Source organism: Biomphalaria glabrata, chromosome 12 (genome assembly GCF_947242115.1).
Source record: "Biomphalaria glabrata chromosome 12, xgBioGlab47.1, whole genome shotgun sequence".
Lineage (NCBI taxonomy): Eukaryota > Metazoa > Mollusca > Gastropoda > Planorbidae > Biomphalaria > Biomphalaria glabrata.
The window spans coordinates 9,563,244-9,582,621 of NC_074722.1; the positions used below are offsets into that span (position 1 = coordinate 9,563,244).

Sequence of the window (19,378 nt, forward strand, 5' to 3'; positions counted from 1 at the left end):
TGCCAAGCAGTTAACAACCACGGCCTACTTCCAGTTTAAAAAAAAAATGATTTCAATCAAGTCGTTAATCTTTTCCGACGTGTCATTATGTAACGACTTGGTGAGGACGTGGTACAAGGCCAACAAGCTATTTAATCTGGCTAAGTAATGAGTCACAAGATAATCTAATCTATCACAGCCTTTCTCTTGTCTGAAGAGCTGATCTAAAAAAAAAAAACCGCCTATCTTCTCGAGTTTGTTTCATGAAGGAATAAGAATAAGCCTGACCTACATATCATTTATTCAGATTTACGTCAATCTTTTTTTTTTATATTGGAGATTTTCATACTAAACTTAATCACAGTAAAACAGTCATCTGCTCTTTTGTTTACAAGAGATTCCTAAGATCCGGTTTAAATTCTAGAAGCAATCAAACAAAGTAAAAAAAAAAAAGCAATATGGAGAAGTGGGGGTTGGGGGGGGGGGTAGATAATGAAAGCTTAAGAAAATGAAAAAAAAAATTTTGAGAGATTTTGAAATCAAATAATAATACTAAACAATGTCAAGGAAACTATATTGAATGAGCATCGTTGCCAATTAAATAATTATTATATTATTTTGTTACAAACACAGGAGCTTATAAATTTTGCTTTGCTAAAAAGGGCATACACAATGTATTTGCTTTTAAAAATACATAGTTTATCAATACTTCTGTATTCTCTACACCGGATACACCAGAAGCTCCCATTTATGAGCCCCCCCCCCCCCCCAATGCGTGAATGAGTTAGCGTTTAGTGAGGCAGCAAGCTACTATCCGCAAGGCTGAAACTAAAGAGCTGAGAAATAAAACGGAACTGTCTACATGTGATGACACGTTCGAGGCAAGACTTTCACCTTCCTACTGTTACGAGTCAGACTGAGTAATCCGTTGATATCTAATACAAGTGATCACTGTAAAGTGAAAGTTTAACATTAAAAAAAAAAAATGTATCGTGAACCGAAAAGTGATTTGGATGTGTCTAAGTAACTGCTACCTCCCCAATTAAATCTTAAAGCAAAGGCTGCGTCTTGTTCATTTTCCTTGAAAAGAAATTCTGGAAGGATAAACGAAATAATGTAACAAACATTTTCTTTTAAGTAAATGAAATTATCAAAGAATAACCAAGAGTTTTTTTTTTTTTTAAGGAGACTATAGATATGTTACACTTACATTGTTTCCTATTTAAATGTTATTTCTATTTTCCAGTGTATTGGAATAAATAGAACGCCTCAGGAACAAGCTGTCTACAGACTTCATTAGTTCTACCTTCTAGTTTTTGTTTTGTTTTTTAAGGCCATCCCATTAAAATTTTAATGGCTACTAGTTTTCCTTCAAATATCCTATTTATCAATTTGGCCCAATACTTAGGAAGAAAAAAAATTATATCACATTTTCATTGCAGTGGGACATTTTTATTGAAGTGGGCATACACATTTCCGTTTGATGTTTTTACAATTATTTCAGCTTTTTAAAAAAAAATTCGAGTCACTTATTGCTAGCGACAACAGTCTTGGAACAAGAAGTTCGAGAAGCTTTCTAGCTTTTTTTTTTCTTTATTCTTGCCAGGAATAATTATTGAAACGTCATCTAAATGTTTCCCCCTCAATATCGTTGACGGGCTGCCATTAGAGAAAATGATCGTAATGAACGGGTGACGGGGGATGTACATTTAATACTAAACCAACAATAGTTATCGCGCCACCAAGACCTTAACATAGATTTTGATATTAGAATTAAGGAACAATACTTTATAGAACTGCGTGGTCCATGAAACTGAAAAACTCCAGACATTACTTTATATTACTTGACAATCAAAACAGTTCAAGGAACTTGTCGAGGATCCTATAATGAGTAGTAAGGTTGTTCCAAATGAGCACAGTTCTAGATTCCAAGCGATACAAACACCCCACACAAAATTCAACACTCCAACACAAAAAAAAGAGCAGCAAGTGTACGGGTCAAAATGGCCAGGGCAGTAGATCAAAGAAAGATGGGAATGGAAAACACATTTTCCGCTCCAAAAGAACACACAAAGAACTCGGTGAAACTTGCTACCAGGTAATGCCAGAGATGAGGCTGAGAGCGCTCAAGATAACTGGGAATAAGAAACGAAATGGAAAAGCGTTGGTGTTCCCACAGAGCTGCTCAACACCCCCTCCCACCCCATTACCCCAAACTTTCCTTTTTCCTGTGCTTCTATTCAGGCGGACAAGAGAAACACAAATACCGTCTAATGGTAGGCTAGTACTCACATCTACTTCAGTGATAACAGTGTCAAGCCAGTGACAGATAGCGCATACCTCTGAAATAAACATATTAAGAGTAAAACTACTACAATGGGAACACGTAGACTTGAGGTCACTTCTAGTGGACATTGTTCCATTCAATAACTTCCCACCGATGTGCATTACAAGTCATCACTGGGAGACTAAACGCCTCTGTATTTACCATGTTGGCATCAACCTTTGGCACACTCACTAATTGAGTCGCATTATTATATAGTACACTTTTTTTTTTTCAAATGTCTATGACAGTATAGAAGTTACTGAATCTTTATATTATTTTTTTAATAACAAAAAGGGGGTGGGTGGATGACATGTAAAGCATTTGGCTACCGAACCGAGGGGTCCAGAGTTTGAATCCAGGTGAAGACTGTGGTTTTGAATTCCGGGATTTTTAAGATCCACCCAACTCTAATGACCACCTGACAGAGGGAAAAGAATGGCGGTTGGTCGTTGCGAAGGTCACTTTATGATGACACCCTCTTTAGGATCAACCTTACTGTACATCTTCCCCATAAATCCCAAGGTCTGAAAGGGGAACTATACTTTTTACTATATTATTATACACTTCTTTTCATACCTAAAAAAAAAACATAAGTGATTCTTGTTTTTCTGCTCCTGTCTTAATTATGTGTACATTCATGTGACGTGTCAATCATGCCTGAGCTGTTACGCCGCTGGCTAGAAGAAGCTACAGTGTAGAGCACAACAAGATGCAGGCCTAAACCGCCAGCTGTCCGCTGGGTCTAGATGTTGTGTAATTATTCTTCAAGTATAGTTTTCCCTGAAGTAATGACTTTGTTTCCTATTGCTCCCTCCTGCTTCGTTTGTGAATGCTAATTAAATAACAGCCGGGAGTAGATGAACTAATTGTTTCTGAAACACTTGCACTCACGTGGCTCTTCAATGTGAACGTTGTTGATGTTCATCTCTCTCTTCCTCACTCGCTTTCTCTCTCTCTCTCTCTCTCGCCTGCTCTTTTTTCAGGCCAGGAAAAATAACATTCAATTAGCAACGACGGCGTGTCAAAATGCAGAACATCGAATGGTCAACACTAGTTTGATAAATTGATACATGTTCAAGATATAATATTTCGCTATGTAATACTATATCAAATAAAAACAAAACTAACAAAATGAAAGACTAAACTAATATATGGTCATGTTTGGATGAGCTGTGTGTGTATCGGGTACTAAAGATGTTACAAGTTCATTCCACCCTCTAACGAATCCCAAAAGCAATTCTATTATAAAGACTCCATATAGACAAGTGAGAAAAGTTATCTCCACTGACATAATTCAAATATTTTCCGACACACTTTTAAAATAATTGCAATTGGTCGTGTCAGCCATTAATGAGTCAATAAAGACTAAACTCACTGAAGGGGAGATAATTGATGTTTCGGCCAGAATTTAATACGTGATACTCGGCGTTGATTCTCGCAAAATGAATAAACCAGAAAGAGAGTGTGTCTGCTGTCCTGCTTAATTATTTCAGTTTCCCCTATATAGATCTAGGTTAGTCTGTTAGTGTAACTCATAGAAATGAATGAAATGAACAACGGCTGTCGTCTGAGGCGGGTCATCGATAATATCAAAGCTGAAGAGACTTTTCTACTGCAAGAGATCAAACATCAGATGAGTTCAGTGACGGTCTAGTTCAAAGAGATTCTGTTCAAGGTCGAAACATTCAAGTCTTGGCCGTCACACAGAGAGACACACATTTTCAAATAGTCATTTCTTTCCCCTTACCAGATGAATCCCGTCCAAATGGACGTGTATATATGGCGCTGCTGTGCCCTCACACTATCTTGTAGACATTGGAACTGGGTTTAGCCAATGTAAGCAGCAGCACTTTCAATCAATTACAGTCTATGGTTGTTAAAGTTAACTCATCCTATTATAAATACAGGGATTAAAGGCTTGGGGGGGGGGGGGGGGTAATGTAGGTAGCATATCAGTAAGTATGACATATGTGCATGTCGCTGAAGAAGCTTTTATTTCTTGGTCTTATGTATTTTAAGTCTTATTTGATGGTATTTTAGAATTGACTACTGAGTGAAAGCCTTGTGAGACGTGCTAGTTACACTATACAAGATTCGTGTAATTGTCCCAATATTCGACCGTCAGGGCAGTCAAGCAGCATTAACTAGTAGAAGTGAATACTTCGATATTATCTATCTAGCCGACATTAACACAGTTTTAAAAAAACGTTACACTTTTAACAGTTGTATTTTCAAGTAGACTGGGGAAAATGCAACATCTAATGTATACGGTGTCAAGCGTTTCAGTCTAAAGTATTTCTAAACACTGAAACTACACAACAATGAAGTTACTGATATGAAATGTCCTTTCTACCACATCAGCTCTTCGTATCTAGAATGCCACCTGCTTCAATAACTGATAGTAGAACAAGATATATTGTAACAGGTGGAGGAAAACAAAACATTTTAGAAAGAGAACCAAGCTGTCATCGGCAGAGTCAATTCAGAGATGTTGAAAGAGCAGAGAATAACATGGAGGACAAAAAAGAAGAGTGGGTTGAATCTACTAAGGAAGGTCAGACATTTCTCAGGCTTTCTATTACAAGGACTGGTCTAATTCCAGTCCAGCGTAACATTGCAAACATCATCCACCACCTTGAGTAGACAAACGGTCATCTGTCAATGAGGAATCATTTCATAAGCCTTTGCTCGCTACAAGTCCCAGCCTACATTGGTAGTACATTTTTGTTTACTGTTAACTAGGCAACTTTTGACGTTGGATAGGCTTTGGAAGTGACTGCAATGACCAACTAACCCAACTCTTCCACTTCATTTCATGGCAAGAACACTACAACTTCCACAATTACAAATCACACTTTAATTATTGTTTAATTTAAAAAATGTGTTTCTAGGTAGCTTTTTTTCCCCCCGGTGATGATAATAACAATACAAACTTTTTTTTTTAATTCTTGATACTAGAATCAGAAATGTTTGCATCCACACACAAAAAGTTGGCATTGTTGTTATAGAGAAGTCAATCTTGAGACTTTCCTAATGGAAACACAAGGTCTCGCGAGGAGTTTAATGCTGATGTTGATCAATAATGACCAATGCAATAAGACTATCACTAAGAACATAGTAGCGAACCTCGAGTCGGGCTACAAACTCGGTAATATGAAGTCCATAAATTCGATTGTTTTACTTTATATTTACATGAACATACACACACACACACTTTACTCATGAACTTTAAAACATACATCTTCCCGAAGATTGATATAGATCAGCACTTAAAGTAATTGCCAGCACCTCCTGATACAAGGCGCTCTATTCAAATAGTTTGTTGACTATCGATAAAGCTAACAGTTATCAACGTATACAAGTGAACAAGGAAAACATAAAAAAAAGCTTAATAAGTGTAATTGGATCACTGTATCAATTAGTAACATCAGTCATGTATATTATATGTATGACATAATAAACCTGTACGATTAGAAATATTTTTACAAATTGTTTTTGTTTAGCTTTTAGCTTTCTCAATAGGCTATGATCCTATCTCTTGTCTGGACAAGTTGTGAAAAGGGGGAGGGAAGAAAGGTGTATTTTGATGAATGTTTATATGATCGTTTTTTACATGCATAACAAAAAATTTTCACTCAGGGCTCAAGAGTCTTCAAGGGACCATATCTGTCGAGTACGATTTCTTTCCCTAGTTCAGGATACAAAACAATATAATTAATTACCAATAGTTAATTAGCTAATTTGTTTTTAAAAGTTTTATTGATTCTTGTGTTGTCAGGTAAAACAAATAATTTTGCAAAATTCCAAGACTGGGTGTGGTAGAAATAACGTGTACAAACTTTTTACCAGACAGACAGACAGAGAGAGTGAGTTGATAAAAGCTTTGTAAAATGGACCAATGCTGGATACCTAATGGTATATTGTTTATTTGATCGGGTGAATGAAACAACAACAGAGGGAGACATGGTTTTGTTTTGCACATTATGTAGACCTAGGATTGATTTTTATTCTGTACTTGTAATAAAATGATTTCCAATAATTCAATGTTATAATTGGTAGTACTTTTAAACTGGTCATAATGCGAAGACCATGTGTTTTTTTCTTCCACATTATCATTAAATTTAGAAAGCCTTCAGGATAGAAGGCTTTAAGTCGAAATTATACATAAAACACCATAATCTTCAAATACAAAATCAAAATCTAATAAAAATACTCAAAAAGACAAAGGCACATTCCTCGTTCCATATGCTAGGACAAATTTATACAAATGCTCCTACTTCCCTAGTGCTATTAGAGCATGGAATGAGTTATCTGCATCAACCAGGAAAACCAGTGACTTGACAGAATTTAAGTCATTGTTTAATATGCATGACCCAGGAACACGCGTACAAATAAAATAAATGATAGCTTTTATGTAGCGCTACATTTATTTTTCAGCATGCTCAGAGCGCTATGGTCCAATCTCAGATGTGGACCAGTGGGGGGTTAGGGGGTATCTGGGCTGCCATTAGGCAGCTCAGTAAGCACAACTCTACTCGAGTCGGGGGTCGAGCACCCTTCATACGTATCCAAGCCAAGTTCAAGCGTACTTAGCCTCTCGACCGAACTTCCCAAGCTTATGATGACTTAATAGTCTTTTTTGTCTGTAACGTCTGTATTTTATAAGATAATTAGTTTCCGTGTAAAAGTGTATGTATTATGGCGAATTGTGTTCATTCATTTGAAAAACTCTTCAATTAGTACAATAAAAAAAAAACTCTAAAAACTATAACGGAAAATTGACTTAGTTAGTGTAGCCAAGATAATAACTATGTAAAATGTTATGTTATGCCCCTGTCCTCTCGTGTGTTGGTTGGTTGTTACTTTCTCTTACTGAACACAATAAGTCAACAAAGGAATCAAATACGACAACGTTACTGATGGCGCTGATCTATTTCTAGTGATGAGTTCTAAGGGAGAAAACGTTTCTGGCCTTTGTGAGTTGAATCAATACAAAGAATTCATCTTCTATTTGGAAGAAATATACGTCTTTCCAAGTCAAACTAAGACCCAAGGGAGACATTGAAATTGTTCTCTCTATCTAACATAATTGCGGACGTCTGGCAAATCTGGAACGAAGAAAATGTCAAACCAACAGAACCCTTCCCCCCCCCCTCAAACACACGAGAATACAGGTGTATCTAACGGACGCGGCGGTGTACCCAGTATGTTGTGCTAGCTGGCGCAAGAAAGAGGAGTCTAGAAGGAGCAAGTGTGCTCAGTGAGGGAAAGAAAGAAAAAAGAATACACACGAGAGGAATCCCCTGCACATAAAACGGGCCAATTTTTACATATTAATTAAACGTCCTCTAACAGACAGGGGAGGTGGGGGTGAAGGAGGGCAAAGCCATACTAGTTACAGCTTGAATTAGATCCGACGTGACTTATGGCAACGGTGTCCAGTTGATGGATGTCACCCTGGCCTAGCAGAGGTGTACAGGTAAGCTTTGAAAGAGCTATGTTTATCTCCTGCTCCGTCTGCAGTACCATCTGGAAAGGGGGGGGGATGATTTACCTCGGCACGGACATGGAGCAGGCCGCAAGAGGAAACCAACACCGAGCAAAATAAAGTGAAGTGGAAGAAAAAACAAGATCAACGCAAACACACAAAATAGTTGCAAAACTTTTACCAATCTAAACAGTTCCATTCCCCCGCGTCATAATGTCAACGAAACAAATCTAGCAAGAACGGTAACAGGTAAGAGTGTGTGGAAATCAACGAGCCAGTTGTCATTACAAAATCAAGTGCATTAGTTTCTGACAGCTGTTGCAAGCCATTCTCCAGACTCAATGTCCTATTAATGGCGTGTGAGGTAAGCTGAATGATCATGTAAGCTTGTGCGTTCTGCACACTGCCAAATAGTCAACAACATGTTCTTGATTCTTTTTAGTTTCATTTCCAGTTTGGACACACACAAAAAGCAGTGCCTTAACTGTCTAGCAAACTACGAGCCGTGAAAGTTTTTTTACTTTAGTCAACTTCTAACGTTTGTACTACTAAATATGCGAGTCGTATTACAAAAGATACAATGCTAACAACAGCAGAAAATATTGCAAGACAGGGAAGAAAAAAGCTGGGAGACCAAAGCAACCATGGAGGAGATCAGTAGACTAAGAAGCAGATTGCAGCATAGACATGGACCCAACTGTCAAATTTACCAAAACAGAGTCCGATGATGTAGAACTGTGCGGTCCTATGTTCCACTGGGAGTCAAAAGGATTAAATCAAGTAAGTCAGACATAACAAGAGAGTACAAACAATATTTTTTTTTTAAATCTTAGATAATGTATGCATTTCTACAAATGATGAGCAATAAAGGCAGACGCCTGACATTAAGTGGCAGTGAAGAATTATCAGCAGTGCATCAGGGAGGATGTCAAACTTGAGCAAGCGCATGCCACACTGCTGCGTAAAGCGACATGCCAACTCACATATCGCCACGAGTCTTTGTAATTTCTCCATTGGGTGATTTCTTTATATTTAATTCACCGATGTTCTATAATCAACTGGATGAGTTTAGTCTTATAGACCAGACATAGGAGTAATGCAAACTTCTTCGAGCTGGTGCCCAGACTACGTTTAACAGACTACACTGTAACTGCAGGCACTTTGTCTAGTGTTTAGATACCAACATTCTTGTAGGAAGCATGCACTTGTAGAAACATAAATGTCTGAAAAACATAAATACCTGAATATGAAAACATAGTGCATTTTCTCAGATGGGTGAAACGTTGTCTATTTCATTTTGAACTTACTACTTAGTGAAGATGTAGACTGTAGTAGCACTAACGCAATACTGGGTACAAATAACTCAGGCCCTTTATCAAATCAGACTTCATGACAATCCAACAAGGTGAGATTTTTTTTCTAACTTTTAAATCCCATACCCTATTCCAGGCATTATCGCTAACCAGTTAGAAACTGCATTGCCCAAACTGTAATAGTATTATTACTTTGTTTTAATTACACAACTAAAAATGTAACGCACACAAATATAACAGCAATAAAATAAGTCACTTCCGTTAAAAGTCGGTGAAAAAAAAAAATATCCTTTGCCGTTGTGTTGGCCACACAAGACGCTAATAGACTGTTCAGTTCAGACACGAGTAAACTTCACCTGCCATGTTAAGAGAAAAAAAAAAGGAACTTAACTTTATAGTTCCTCTGTTACACTGTGTGTGTGGCTTCCACCAGTCTTAGCGCCGACAGAATATAAACACCAAGCTTACAGGGTAAGAGGATTATTGCCGTTATCAATCTTTTAATGGATTTCTAATTCACATTTTTTTTAATAACAGGTACCCGAGACACAGACTACACAATAGAGCTCGTTACTAAAACGTTATGGTGGATGTAGACTAACAAAGATCTATAGAGAAAAGTGTTTACTGAAAGAGAAGAAGAATATCTAAAAGAGGCATGACAAAGAAGACAATGTTCAGGCCCTTAAATCAGCCTTGGTAAAGTGAACTAAATCAGCCTTGCTAAAGTGAACTAAATCAGCCTTGCTAAAGTGAACTAAATCATCCAATGTCGGAAATCGTGGGCTAAGTGGCTCTATGGGCATTATGATTTTGAGGACATGTACGAATGGCTGCCCAACATATGGAAAAAAAAATGTTGCCTTGGCTGTATGGAGAGTCAGAGCAGTATTTTAATGACGCAAGTCACGTTTAATGTCAAGTCATTTACACAATTCATCTTACAAGTATACACAATTAGCTTCTGTATCCACATGAACCTCCTCAAAACATATGTTCAGGCCCTTAAATAAGCCTTGCTAAAGTGAATTAAATCAGCCTTGCTAAAGTGAACTAAATCAGCCTTTCAGAAGTGAACTAAATCATCCAATGTCGGAAATCGTGGGCTAAGTGGCTCTATGGGCATTATGATTTTGAGGACAAGTACGAATGGCTGCCCAACATATGGAAAAAAAATGTTGCCTTGGCTGTATGGAGAGTCAGAGCAGTATTTTAATGACGCAAGTCACGTTTAGATGTCAAGTCATTTACACAATTCATCTTACAAGTATACACAATTAGCTTCTGTATCCACATGAACCTCCTCAAAACATATGTTCAGGCCCTTAAATCAGCCTTGCTAAAGTGAATTAAATCAGCCTTGCTAAAGTGAACTAAATCAGCCTTGCTAAAGTGAACTAAATCATCCAATGTCGGAAATCGTGGGCTAAGTGGCTCTATGGGCATTATGATTTTGAGGACAAGTACGAATGGCTGCCCAACATATGGAAAAAAAATTGTTGCCTTGGCTGTATGGTAATTTCAATGACGATTTTGGCACCCATTCCGCCCCTGTCGGAAATTACCCCAAACAAATCATCGTGATTGTAAGTGATCTGAGTGGAGACTTGAGAAACTCGTTGTGGTGTTTGCAATGATGAGCTTGGTATTGTGAAGTAAAGATTCAAGTAGTCACAATTCAGCACATCCAAAAGGCGATGATTAATACGCAGCGACTAAGTAAACAATGGAGAGTCAGAGCAGTATTTTAACGTTTAGATGTCAAGTCATTTACACAATTCATCTTACAAGTATACACAATTAGCTTCTGTATCTACATGAACCTCCTCAAAACATACCTATATATAGTGCCCGGGAAAAAATATAAATGATAGACACAGACATAGAATAGACATATAGATAGATGATAGATGATAGATAGATAGATAGATAGATAGATAGATAGATAGATAGATAGATAGATAGATAGATAGATAGATAGATAGATAGATAGATAGATAGATAGAAACCATGTTTCTGTACACAGTAGTTGCGCTATCTAAACTTCCCTGACTCCACAACCTGTCGCTACGGTCTACTTTCCACTCCGCGCTCACATTTCTTTATTGTTTCTGTCCGCCCTGACTCCTCCACAGCTGTTCAAAACTGTTTGCACCAGATTTTTTTTTGTTCCTCCCCAAAACGAAGGCCATGTCTAGCAGCAAGTAAATAAAGAAACTACTATTTCCCCTCTCACGAGTCGGTGGAAGCCAGGGCGCTGAGTTACACTAGAGAGATCTGTTGACCACATTCTAAATCCGAAGATGTTTCCGTGAAGTTAGACAGAGCATTGAGAATGGCTTGGAATAACGATCAAAGTAAGACTTCATTTTTTGGTGAGACAAGGGATGCAACAAAGTGAGGACAACTCAAACGTTTTATACAAGAACTATAGTAAAGAACTGCTCTGTCGTTTTAGCATGTCCAAATTAGCAATATAAATACTGTCCCTTTTTAATGTCTCTTGTAGCCTTCCAAAAAAAAATGTCTTATATTTAAAAAAATGATTCGCCCGTCTAAACTGAAAAAAAAAACAAAGCACTTCTTTCTCCCTTTTCTCCTAGTCAAGCGGGGAAAGTGTAAAAGACACGCTACAAAAGATCAGAAACTAAATATGTATTCAACGTGAAACCATTGCCGGCCATTCACTCCGCTGCACGAAGTAGACACGAATGAACCATTTAATAACACGGCAGCTAGACACTGGATTAGATACCCTACATACACTTCATCTTTCGGATTATCTTTCAAGATTAGGTCACTCAAGTGACCTCACAAAGAAAATAAAAATGATTTTTTTAAACGAAATTGTATATACTACGTCATCGTGTGCACTTAACTTTGTAGGCAGAAATAAAAAGAAATAGTTCAGTAGACTTTACTACGTCACCATGTGCACTTAACGTTGTAGTCAGAAATAAAAAGAAATAGTTCAGTAGACTTTACTACGTCACCATGTGCACTTAACTTTGTAGGCAGAAATAAAAAGAAATAGTTCAGTAGACTTTACTACGTCACCATGTGCACTTAACTTTGTAGGCAGAAATAAAAAGAAATAGTTCAGTAGACTTTACTACGTCACCATGTGCACTTAACTTTGTAGGCAGAAATAAAAAGAAATAGTTCAGTAGACTTTACTACGTCACCATGTGCACTTAACTTTGTAGTCAGAAATAAAAAGAAATAGTTCAGTAGACTTTACTACGTCACCATGTGCACTTAACTTTGTAGTCAGAAATAAAAAGAAATAGTTCAGTAGACTTCACTACGTCACCATGTGCACTTAACTTTGTAGTCAGAAATAAAAAGAAATAGTTCAGTAGACTTTACTACGTCACTATGTGCACTTAACGTTGTAGTCAGAAATAAAAAGAAATAGTTCAGTAGACTTTACTACGTCACCATGTGCACTTAACGTTGTAGTCAGAAATAAAAAGAAATAGTTCAGTAGACTTTACTACGTCACCATGTGCACTTAACGTTGTAGTCAGAAGAAAACGCAGTATCGATAAGCCATAAATTATTCCCCCTGAGGTAAAAAAAAAAAAAGGGGGGGGGGCTATGGCAGTTATTCAGCCCCAACGTGTTACCCCATGACTTGAATTGCATTCAGTCTGTACATTGTTCCCATGAACCACCTGTACAAGAACAGCCCCCAATCTGTGGTCAGTTTTTTTGTTGTTGTTAATTAGAATCCTGGGGTATAGTGGTCTTCCTTGTTTCTACCTGGAAGTTTGACCAACAAACGAAACACAAATCCCAATGTCTTCAGAGTGAGAAAGCAAAACGTCCAATGTCTGCTGACAGAAGAAGCACTGATATAAGAGGGGTAAAGAAAACAATGGAGATTTATTTATAATGTAATAATATTAATGCCACTCTACTTTAAAAATAAATAAATCTGAGGACAATGCATTCCAATTTAACAAACAAAAAATGTAGCTATGGAAATACTTAGATGTCCTTCCCTCACAAAGAAACAGGAGAGTTGAAGCTATCTGCTGCACAGACAATCAATACAAAACCATAAATCAAGTCATCTCACGTGTTACTGTGCCAGTGTAACAGAGCTTAGAAAGGAGGGGGGGGGGGTGTGGAGAAAAAAAAAAAAAACTCCACACAATACAATCAGGTCAGTATTTGTAAACTTCTGGTATATAATAGGATAATTTAAATAGATCGATCGATAAAGAAACAACAGAATAGATCCTTACAGTTAACGAATTATAAGAATTACTGCTATGAATAATTTAAGCCTATCAATAATTAATTTAATAATCACACATTGAAATAGAAAAATCGATTACATTAAACATAACCGTAGCATTAAATGCAAAAAAAAAAAGGAGAGAGGGAAAGGGTTTTAAATGTTTTGATGAAGTCAGGTAATTGAGTAATGTTTATAGTTTGTTTTAATTTAACTAGTTATTACAAGAGATCAAAAATATACAAGTTGTTTTTTTTTTAAACTACAAATGTGAATAATTCTGAGAGATTGGGACTAATCCAAATATTTCGTTATTAAAAAAAAATAATTAACACCAGATCTATGAGTATGTTGGAATTCAAAAAGAACGCAGAGTACACTTGGAGGAAAGATAGTACACACACACACACAAATAGTACAAATCTATTAGATTAAAATCAAATCTATTAGATTAAAATCAGTTACCTTCAAAAAAACACCCATGCACAATGCATCAACAAACTATTAATATAAAATATGTTAGCCTATATGCGTGTCTATGTGGACACACACACAACACAGGCAACTTTATGACTGTACATTATTTATTTCTAGGGGTTTGGTTGCAAAACTGTTGGGACCCACAAAACTTTCCATTTTCCTACACAAGCCTTAGCTTTTCATTGATCCACTGCCATCAGCTCTCTCTCTCTATCAATTTCTGGTTTTCTTTTTAACTTTAATTTAAATATAGCCACAACTTGCTTCCCAATGTCCTAATTAATATCATCTTATCAAGTTAGAGTTGACTGTTAGAGGATAGTAAAGAACTGTTAACAGGATGAACGTGATTTTTAAAAAAAAATCCCATAGGGCTGAGGACGGTTGATGTTGTAATGAAAGCAAAAGAGATAGAAACAATGTTCTCATAATGACTGAATCGGGTTTGTTGCTAGTCTAAACATGATAGGCATGTTTATATACAGCGGAACACGTTAGATTGTGACGTGTGTAATATATTCAAGTGTATACTTTGATTCATCTAAATACGTATACAATGCTGCTTTTAAAAGACAAAACTGAATCAACTTAAATTCTAGAAGAAAAGTGAGCAATATCTAAAGAATGTGGTTTAAATCTTGATCGAAATACTAATAAAATTATATCCAAGCAATGCCTTACAAAGCATTAGAAATTAAGATTGATCTTGATTCTAGATCCAATCTTAACACTAAGCTTTATTGCTTAATTCTCAAGATCTAGCTAAGATCAGATCTAGCTAAGCTATATATATATATATATGCTAGATATAAACATAATTTCAGTATCATGACTGTAATGAATTATGAATTGAACTGTTCAGTGTAACAATAGATCCTTATGAATAAAAATTTCTATTTTCAATACAGCATGATATTTATTTGTCACCTGGGCTCGTTTCATTTTATCTATCAAGAAGGCCAGATCTTTTTCAAAATCTAAGACTTATGATTTGGGTTTTATTTTTTGATCAATAATTAAGTATGCATGACAAAATTCTTTTAAAACCATTCAACTCAATGTTCTTTGACTTAAAATCCAGAGGTTAGGTGCAATCATTATTATGTTTAACTATTCTTTTAACAGAACTTCTTTAATAAGAAGCAATGCTCTTTCTTAATTAAGAATAAATATGACATAGTAGTGCTAAGATAAATGAATATGTCATCCAATGTCATCCATAAACTGGTTGATGAAATATATTTCCAAAGTAGTGCTGAGAGGTTATATTTCATTTATGCAAGCCTATTGAGACTATTATATATGCATCAGCCAGTAAATCCGCCTAAGTGGAGGTAAGGTGATTTACTGAGAGTTTGTAGGGGAGGTTAAAGCAAGGTTTAATGTGTTCAAGAGTTAAATGTAAGCCTTTTAAAAACAACTTTCAGATGTATGTGTTAATCAAATTATGATATTTAAGTTTAAAGTTAGTGATTCAAAACAATGAGGATGGTAATCAACAAAATCTTTAAATGTAGTGTTAAGGTGCCCAAACTACACAAACAGCAAACTTTTAATGTTACAAATTTATCATTTATAAGTTGCTACAAACAGTAATATTTGTTTGAAGAATTAATAAATATCATGTAGCCTTTGCTGTAAAAAAGAGAACTCGAATTTGAAATTTAAAAAATATGTAGTGGGTTAGACAAATATGTTTGTTTTTAATTAAACTTATTACTTGAGTTAAAATGGAGAAGCTCTAACAGAGTTATAAAGCGCTTGGCTCCCGAACAAGGATTCCTAAGTTTGAATCCTGAGATTTTTACTTTAGGGAGCCTCTGAGTCCACCCAGCTCTAAATGGCATCAGATGAGATAAGGAAAAGTAAAAGCAGTTGGTCATTGTGCTGACCACATGATATTTTTGCTAACAATTGGTCAATGACCTTTGTATTATCTGCCCCATAGATCAAAAGGTCTGAAAAGAGGAACTTTACTTTTACCACAGTTAAAATATATAAGACATTCTCTTTGTCATTTTCAAGCCTTTCCTTTTTTACCTACCAAATCTATATTATCTCAAAGGAAGAGACCTTACTTGGACCAGTTTCTTTCTGTGAATTGTTGTGAAGAAAAAAAGAGAGAGAGAAATATAAAAGATATGATTTTTGTTTACTTTTTGAATCAAATTGTATGATTGAAAATTGTTCTGAATTCATTTTTCCCTTCACAAAGTTACTCATTAGACAAAGTTGATGGCTACACAAACAGAAATGTGTACATTATAAGCAACTGAAGAAACTCTCAGTTGAAGTTAGCTTTATTATTAGATGGGAAAATAAAATGTGTTTGTGTACAGAATTCAATTAAGTAAAATTGTGATAGTTAAGTTTACAGAAAATGGCAATATCAAAAGGTAATAAAAAAATTCAATCTGTTTAGAATGTTTGGAAATCACTTAGAATAATAAATGTATTTTGTACCCAAGAGTAGATTGATATCTAGATTTAAAAGTAATTCTTCAGGAGTTTTTTTTGTTTTTTTTTGTGGCTTTCATTTTGTATTCATGTCATGTCCTAAAAATATGTGTCACTTTTGCAGCTTTTTATTGACATGTGTTCTAGATCTGTGAAAGACTCTTCTAAATCTAAAACTGGAGTGTAATTTTTGTTTAGTCCATTCCATTGAAATACATTTTACAATGCCTACTGGACTAGATCTATACCAATATCTAACTTTTTTTTTACTTTTTTTTTAAAACAAGTAATTTCAAGAATCTAGTAAACTAATTTTGATATAGAGTCTAGATCTGCAATTTAGACTAGGTAACCATTGGTTAGTGATTAAAACTAGATCTAGAGCCTTTTGCCCTTTTTTTTTTTGTCTCCTTTAACTCAAGTAAATGTAATAGATATAGATTTATGTATATTCTAAAATTAACAATAAAAACAGATTTAGATTTGGGCTTGTTAAAAAGATGATAGTCTAGAATCTAGATCCACTACTTCTAGATTAGATCTAAATATTAATATATAGATTAGATTTATAATTTTCTTATACTAAAAAAAGATCTAGAATCTAGATGGTAAACCTAGTTATCTCTAGACTAGATCTAGACTCTTTAATTTATATTGTCTATATCCATATATTAATATATATAGATCTATATATATATCATTATATATAGATCTATATACAGTTGATTCTAGATGAGTACAGTAGATAGATTATCATTGATAATTTGATAGTTTAGATCTAGATCTATTATATAGACTCTAGTCACTCTAGACCCTATATCATATATCTAAATGACTAGAATGTTAAGCAGAGTAAACAATTATACCTATTAGACTTAGACTATAATATAGATCTAGATCTAGACTTATACTAGTATGTCTAGTCACCATGACCATGATCATATTATAATTATGATATTTAATAAAATTTATACATTACAATCATTACACAGCTACAGAATAATTAGACTTTAAACCTAATTTCTAGAAACCTGTACTAGATCTATCTATATAATATATGTCATGATTTTATAGATTTATAAATCTATTACGATATGGGTGTGGCGAGGGGCATAGGAGGAGGGTGGTACTGAAGGCGAATAGATCTTAGTCTTAGACCTGGTTAAATTTGTTATTTTTCTTTCCTTACCTCCAGTTCCTCGAGTGTTTTGAAACTCATAATAGCAAATCCATCGATAATATCCTCTTCGAATAATGCACTGGTTTTGACCTTCTTTGATTTAGATCGAGGTGGTTTATCCTTACTCGATCGTGGAGGGGACCCATCTTGGTCATCTTGGCCACTCACTTCCTCCTCCTCCCTTGATTGTTTATCATGTAGCTGTAATGCTCGCTCTCGACGCTTTTGTCGGGGCCGCTGTTTGCCCGGGTCGGCCTCCATCGAAATTTCACTTCATATGGAGCCTATCCCGGGAATATATATCCTGAAATGAATTCTTTAAACTGTATAGAATCCTAGAAAGTAATCCGTGTAAAAATCAGAATCAACACAGCTACAGAAATCACTGAAATAGTAAGAGAGATCCAATTCAAAATCACATCAGCGATAGGTGAAATGGCGGATCGCACGCATACACACACAGACACACAAAATATGGCCGCTTCACCGCCCGCTGGCCTAGTTTCTTGCTCCGCCCTAGAAATATAGTCCGACGATAAAAATCTATTCCCTTCATAGCGTAGGAGAAATATATTTATTTTATTGACTGGTTGAAAATGCACTTAATGGTTTTATTGTTGCTTATAAACATTCTTTATCTAGATATCAATATATAAATGTATTAAGGTTTATCAAGTCGTTTTTTTTTTTAATCAACAAAACATGCAGCCAAAATAAAAACTTAATAAGAAAAAGGAAAAAAAATGAGCGTATACCCTGTAGTTATAAAGGTCTAAAGAGTTTAACACTGAATCTCAAGTTATTTCTTTTTAAAGAAACTAAAACCTTAATATTTATATTGTTTTTGTATTCTTTTTTATCTGAAAAGTTTACATTACCAAAACCTTTTGATCTAGATCTTGATGTCTTTTTTTTTTTTTTTAATTTATCTATAAATGTAAATGCAGAGCGGCGAGGGGGTAAGGGGGCTGCAGGGCTTTAAGTGGAGGCAAACCAAATCCACGTTGTGTGTCTAGAGGGGGGGGGGGGGGTTAGATCTAGATTCTAACAATGTGTGTACAATAATCGTAGCTCTTGTAGGCTAATGTGATAGGGAAAAAAAAATAAAGCTAAAGAAAGAGAGAGAGGGATACATAAAAGGGAGGGTTTATTGTTGGAGAAGAAATGTAAGCATTGACAACAGTGCGCGCGGAGTTGACGGTGAAATGAAAACAGAAGGTTACGTTGCATTATTCACAAAGGAAAAGGAGAGGGTATGGTTTGTGTGGGCCATCCAATGATTTGGCTATATTGTAGGCTAGAACAGAGTGTAGATTAGCATCTTTGGCCAGTATGTTAGTATTATATTTGCTTTACCTGTTGTTGTTTTTTATAAGATTTTTTTTGGGCTTGTGTATGTGTTCTTTGTTTTTAAATCAACCATTTATAACTCTTCGTACAAGTGCTCCTTCTTTCCTAGTGACAGAGCATGGAGTGGATTGCCTGAATCAGCCAGGAAAACCAACGACTTAGCAGAGCATAAGTCATTGATTAACTCTTTCTCTCCGTAATTTTGTTCCACGTTCCGATTGATATTATTCATTTTGCTCAGTTGTGTTTCACAACTCTGTTATGATTAAACTTCAATCACTTTTTTGTTTGTTATCAAGAAATATTATATTAGGTATATAATTATAGGAGAATGCGTGCTCTTTTTATATAATACAAATTAAAGTTTATAAATCCAAATATTAATTTAAATTTCATTGGGTCAAATCAACGTTGGTATCGTCAGTTAGGAGGGAAAGGGTTAACATGCATGACTATATTGACAAATGAAATGTGTAGGACGTGATTGTCTTCTTCTTTGAAGTAACGTCTGTAATATATAAGATAAGCTTGGCCTATAAAGGAGGCGTGGTGACTGAGG

The 19,378-nt window shown here is 35.5% G+C and overlaps 1 protein-coding gene across 2 annotated transcripts in view; it reads right to left on the reverse strand.

Annotated features, from left to right (window-relative positions):
- Positions 1–17,957, reverse strand: part of LOC106070299 (autism susceptibility gene 2 protein homolog) — a 102,597-nt gene extending 84,640 nt beyond the window's left edge. For both annotated transcript variants that reach the window (XM_056005416.1, XM_056005415.1), the window contains exon 1: positions 17,479–17,957. In XM_056005416.1, the coding sequence (XP_055861391.1) occupies positions 17,479–17,730 (252 nt within the window). In that variant the 5' untranslated portion in view covers positions 17,731–17,957. The remainder of the gene's footprint in view (positions 1–17,478) is intronic.
- Positions 17,958–19,378: the final 1,421 nt, after the last annotated feature.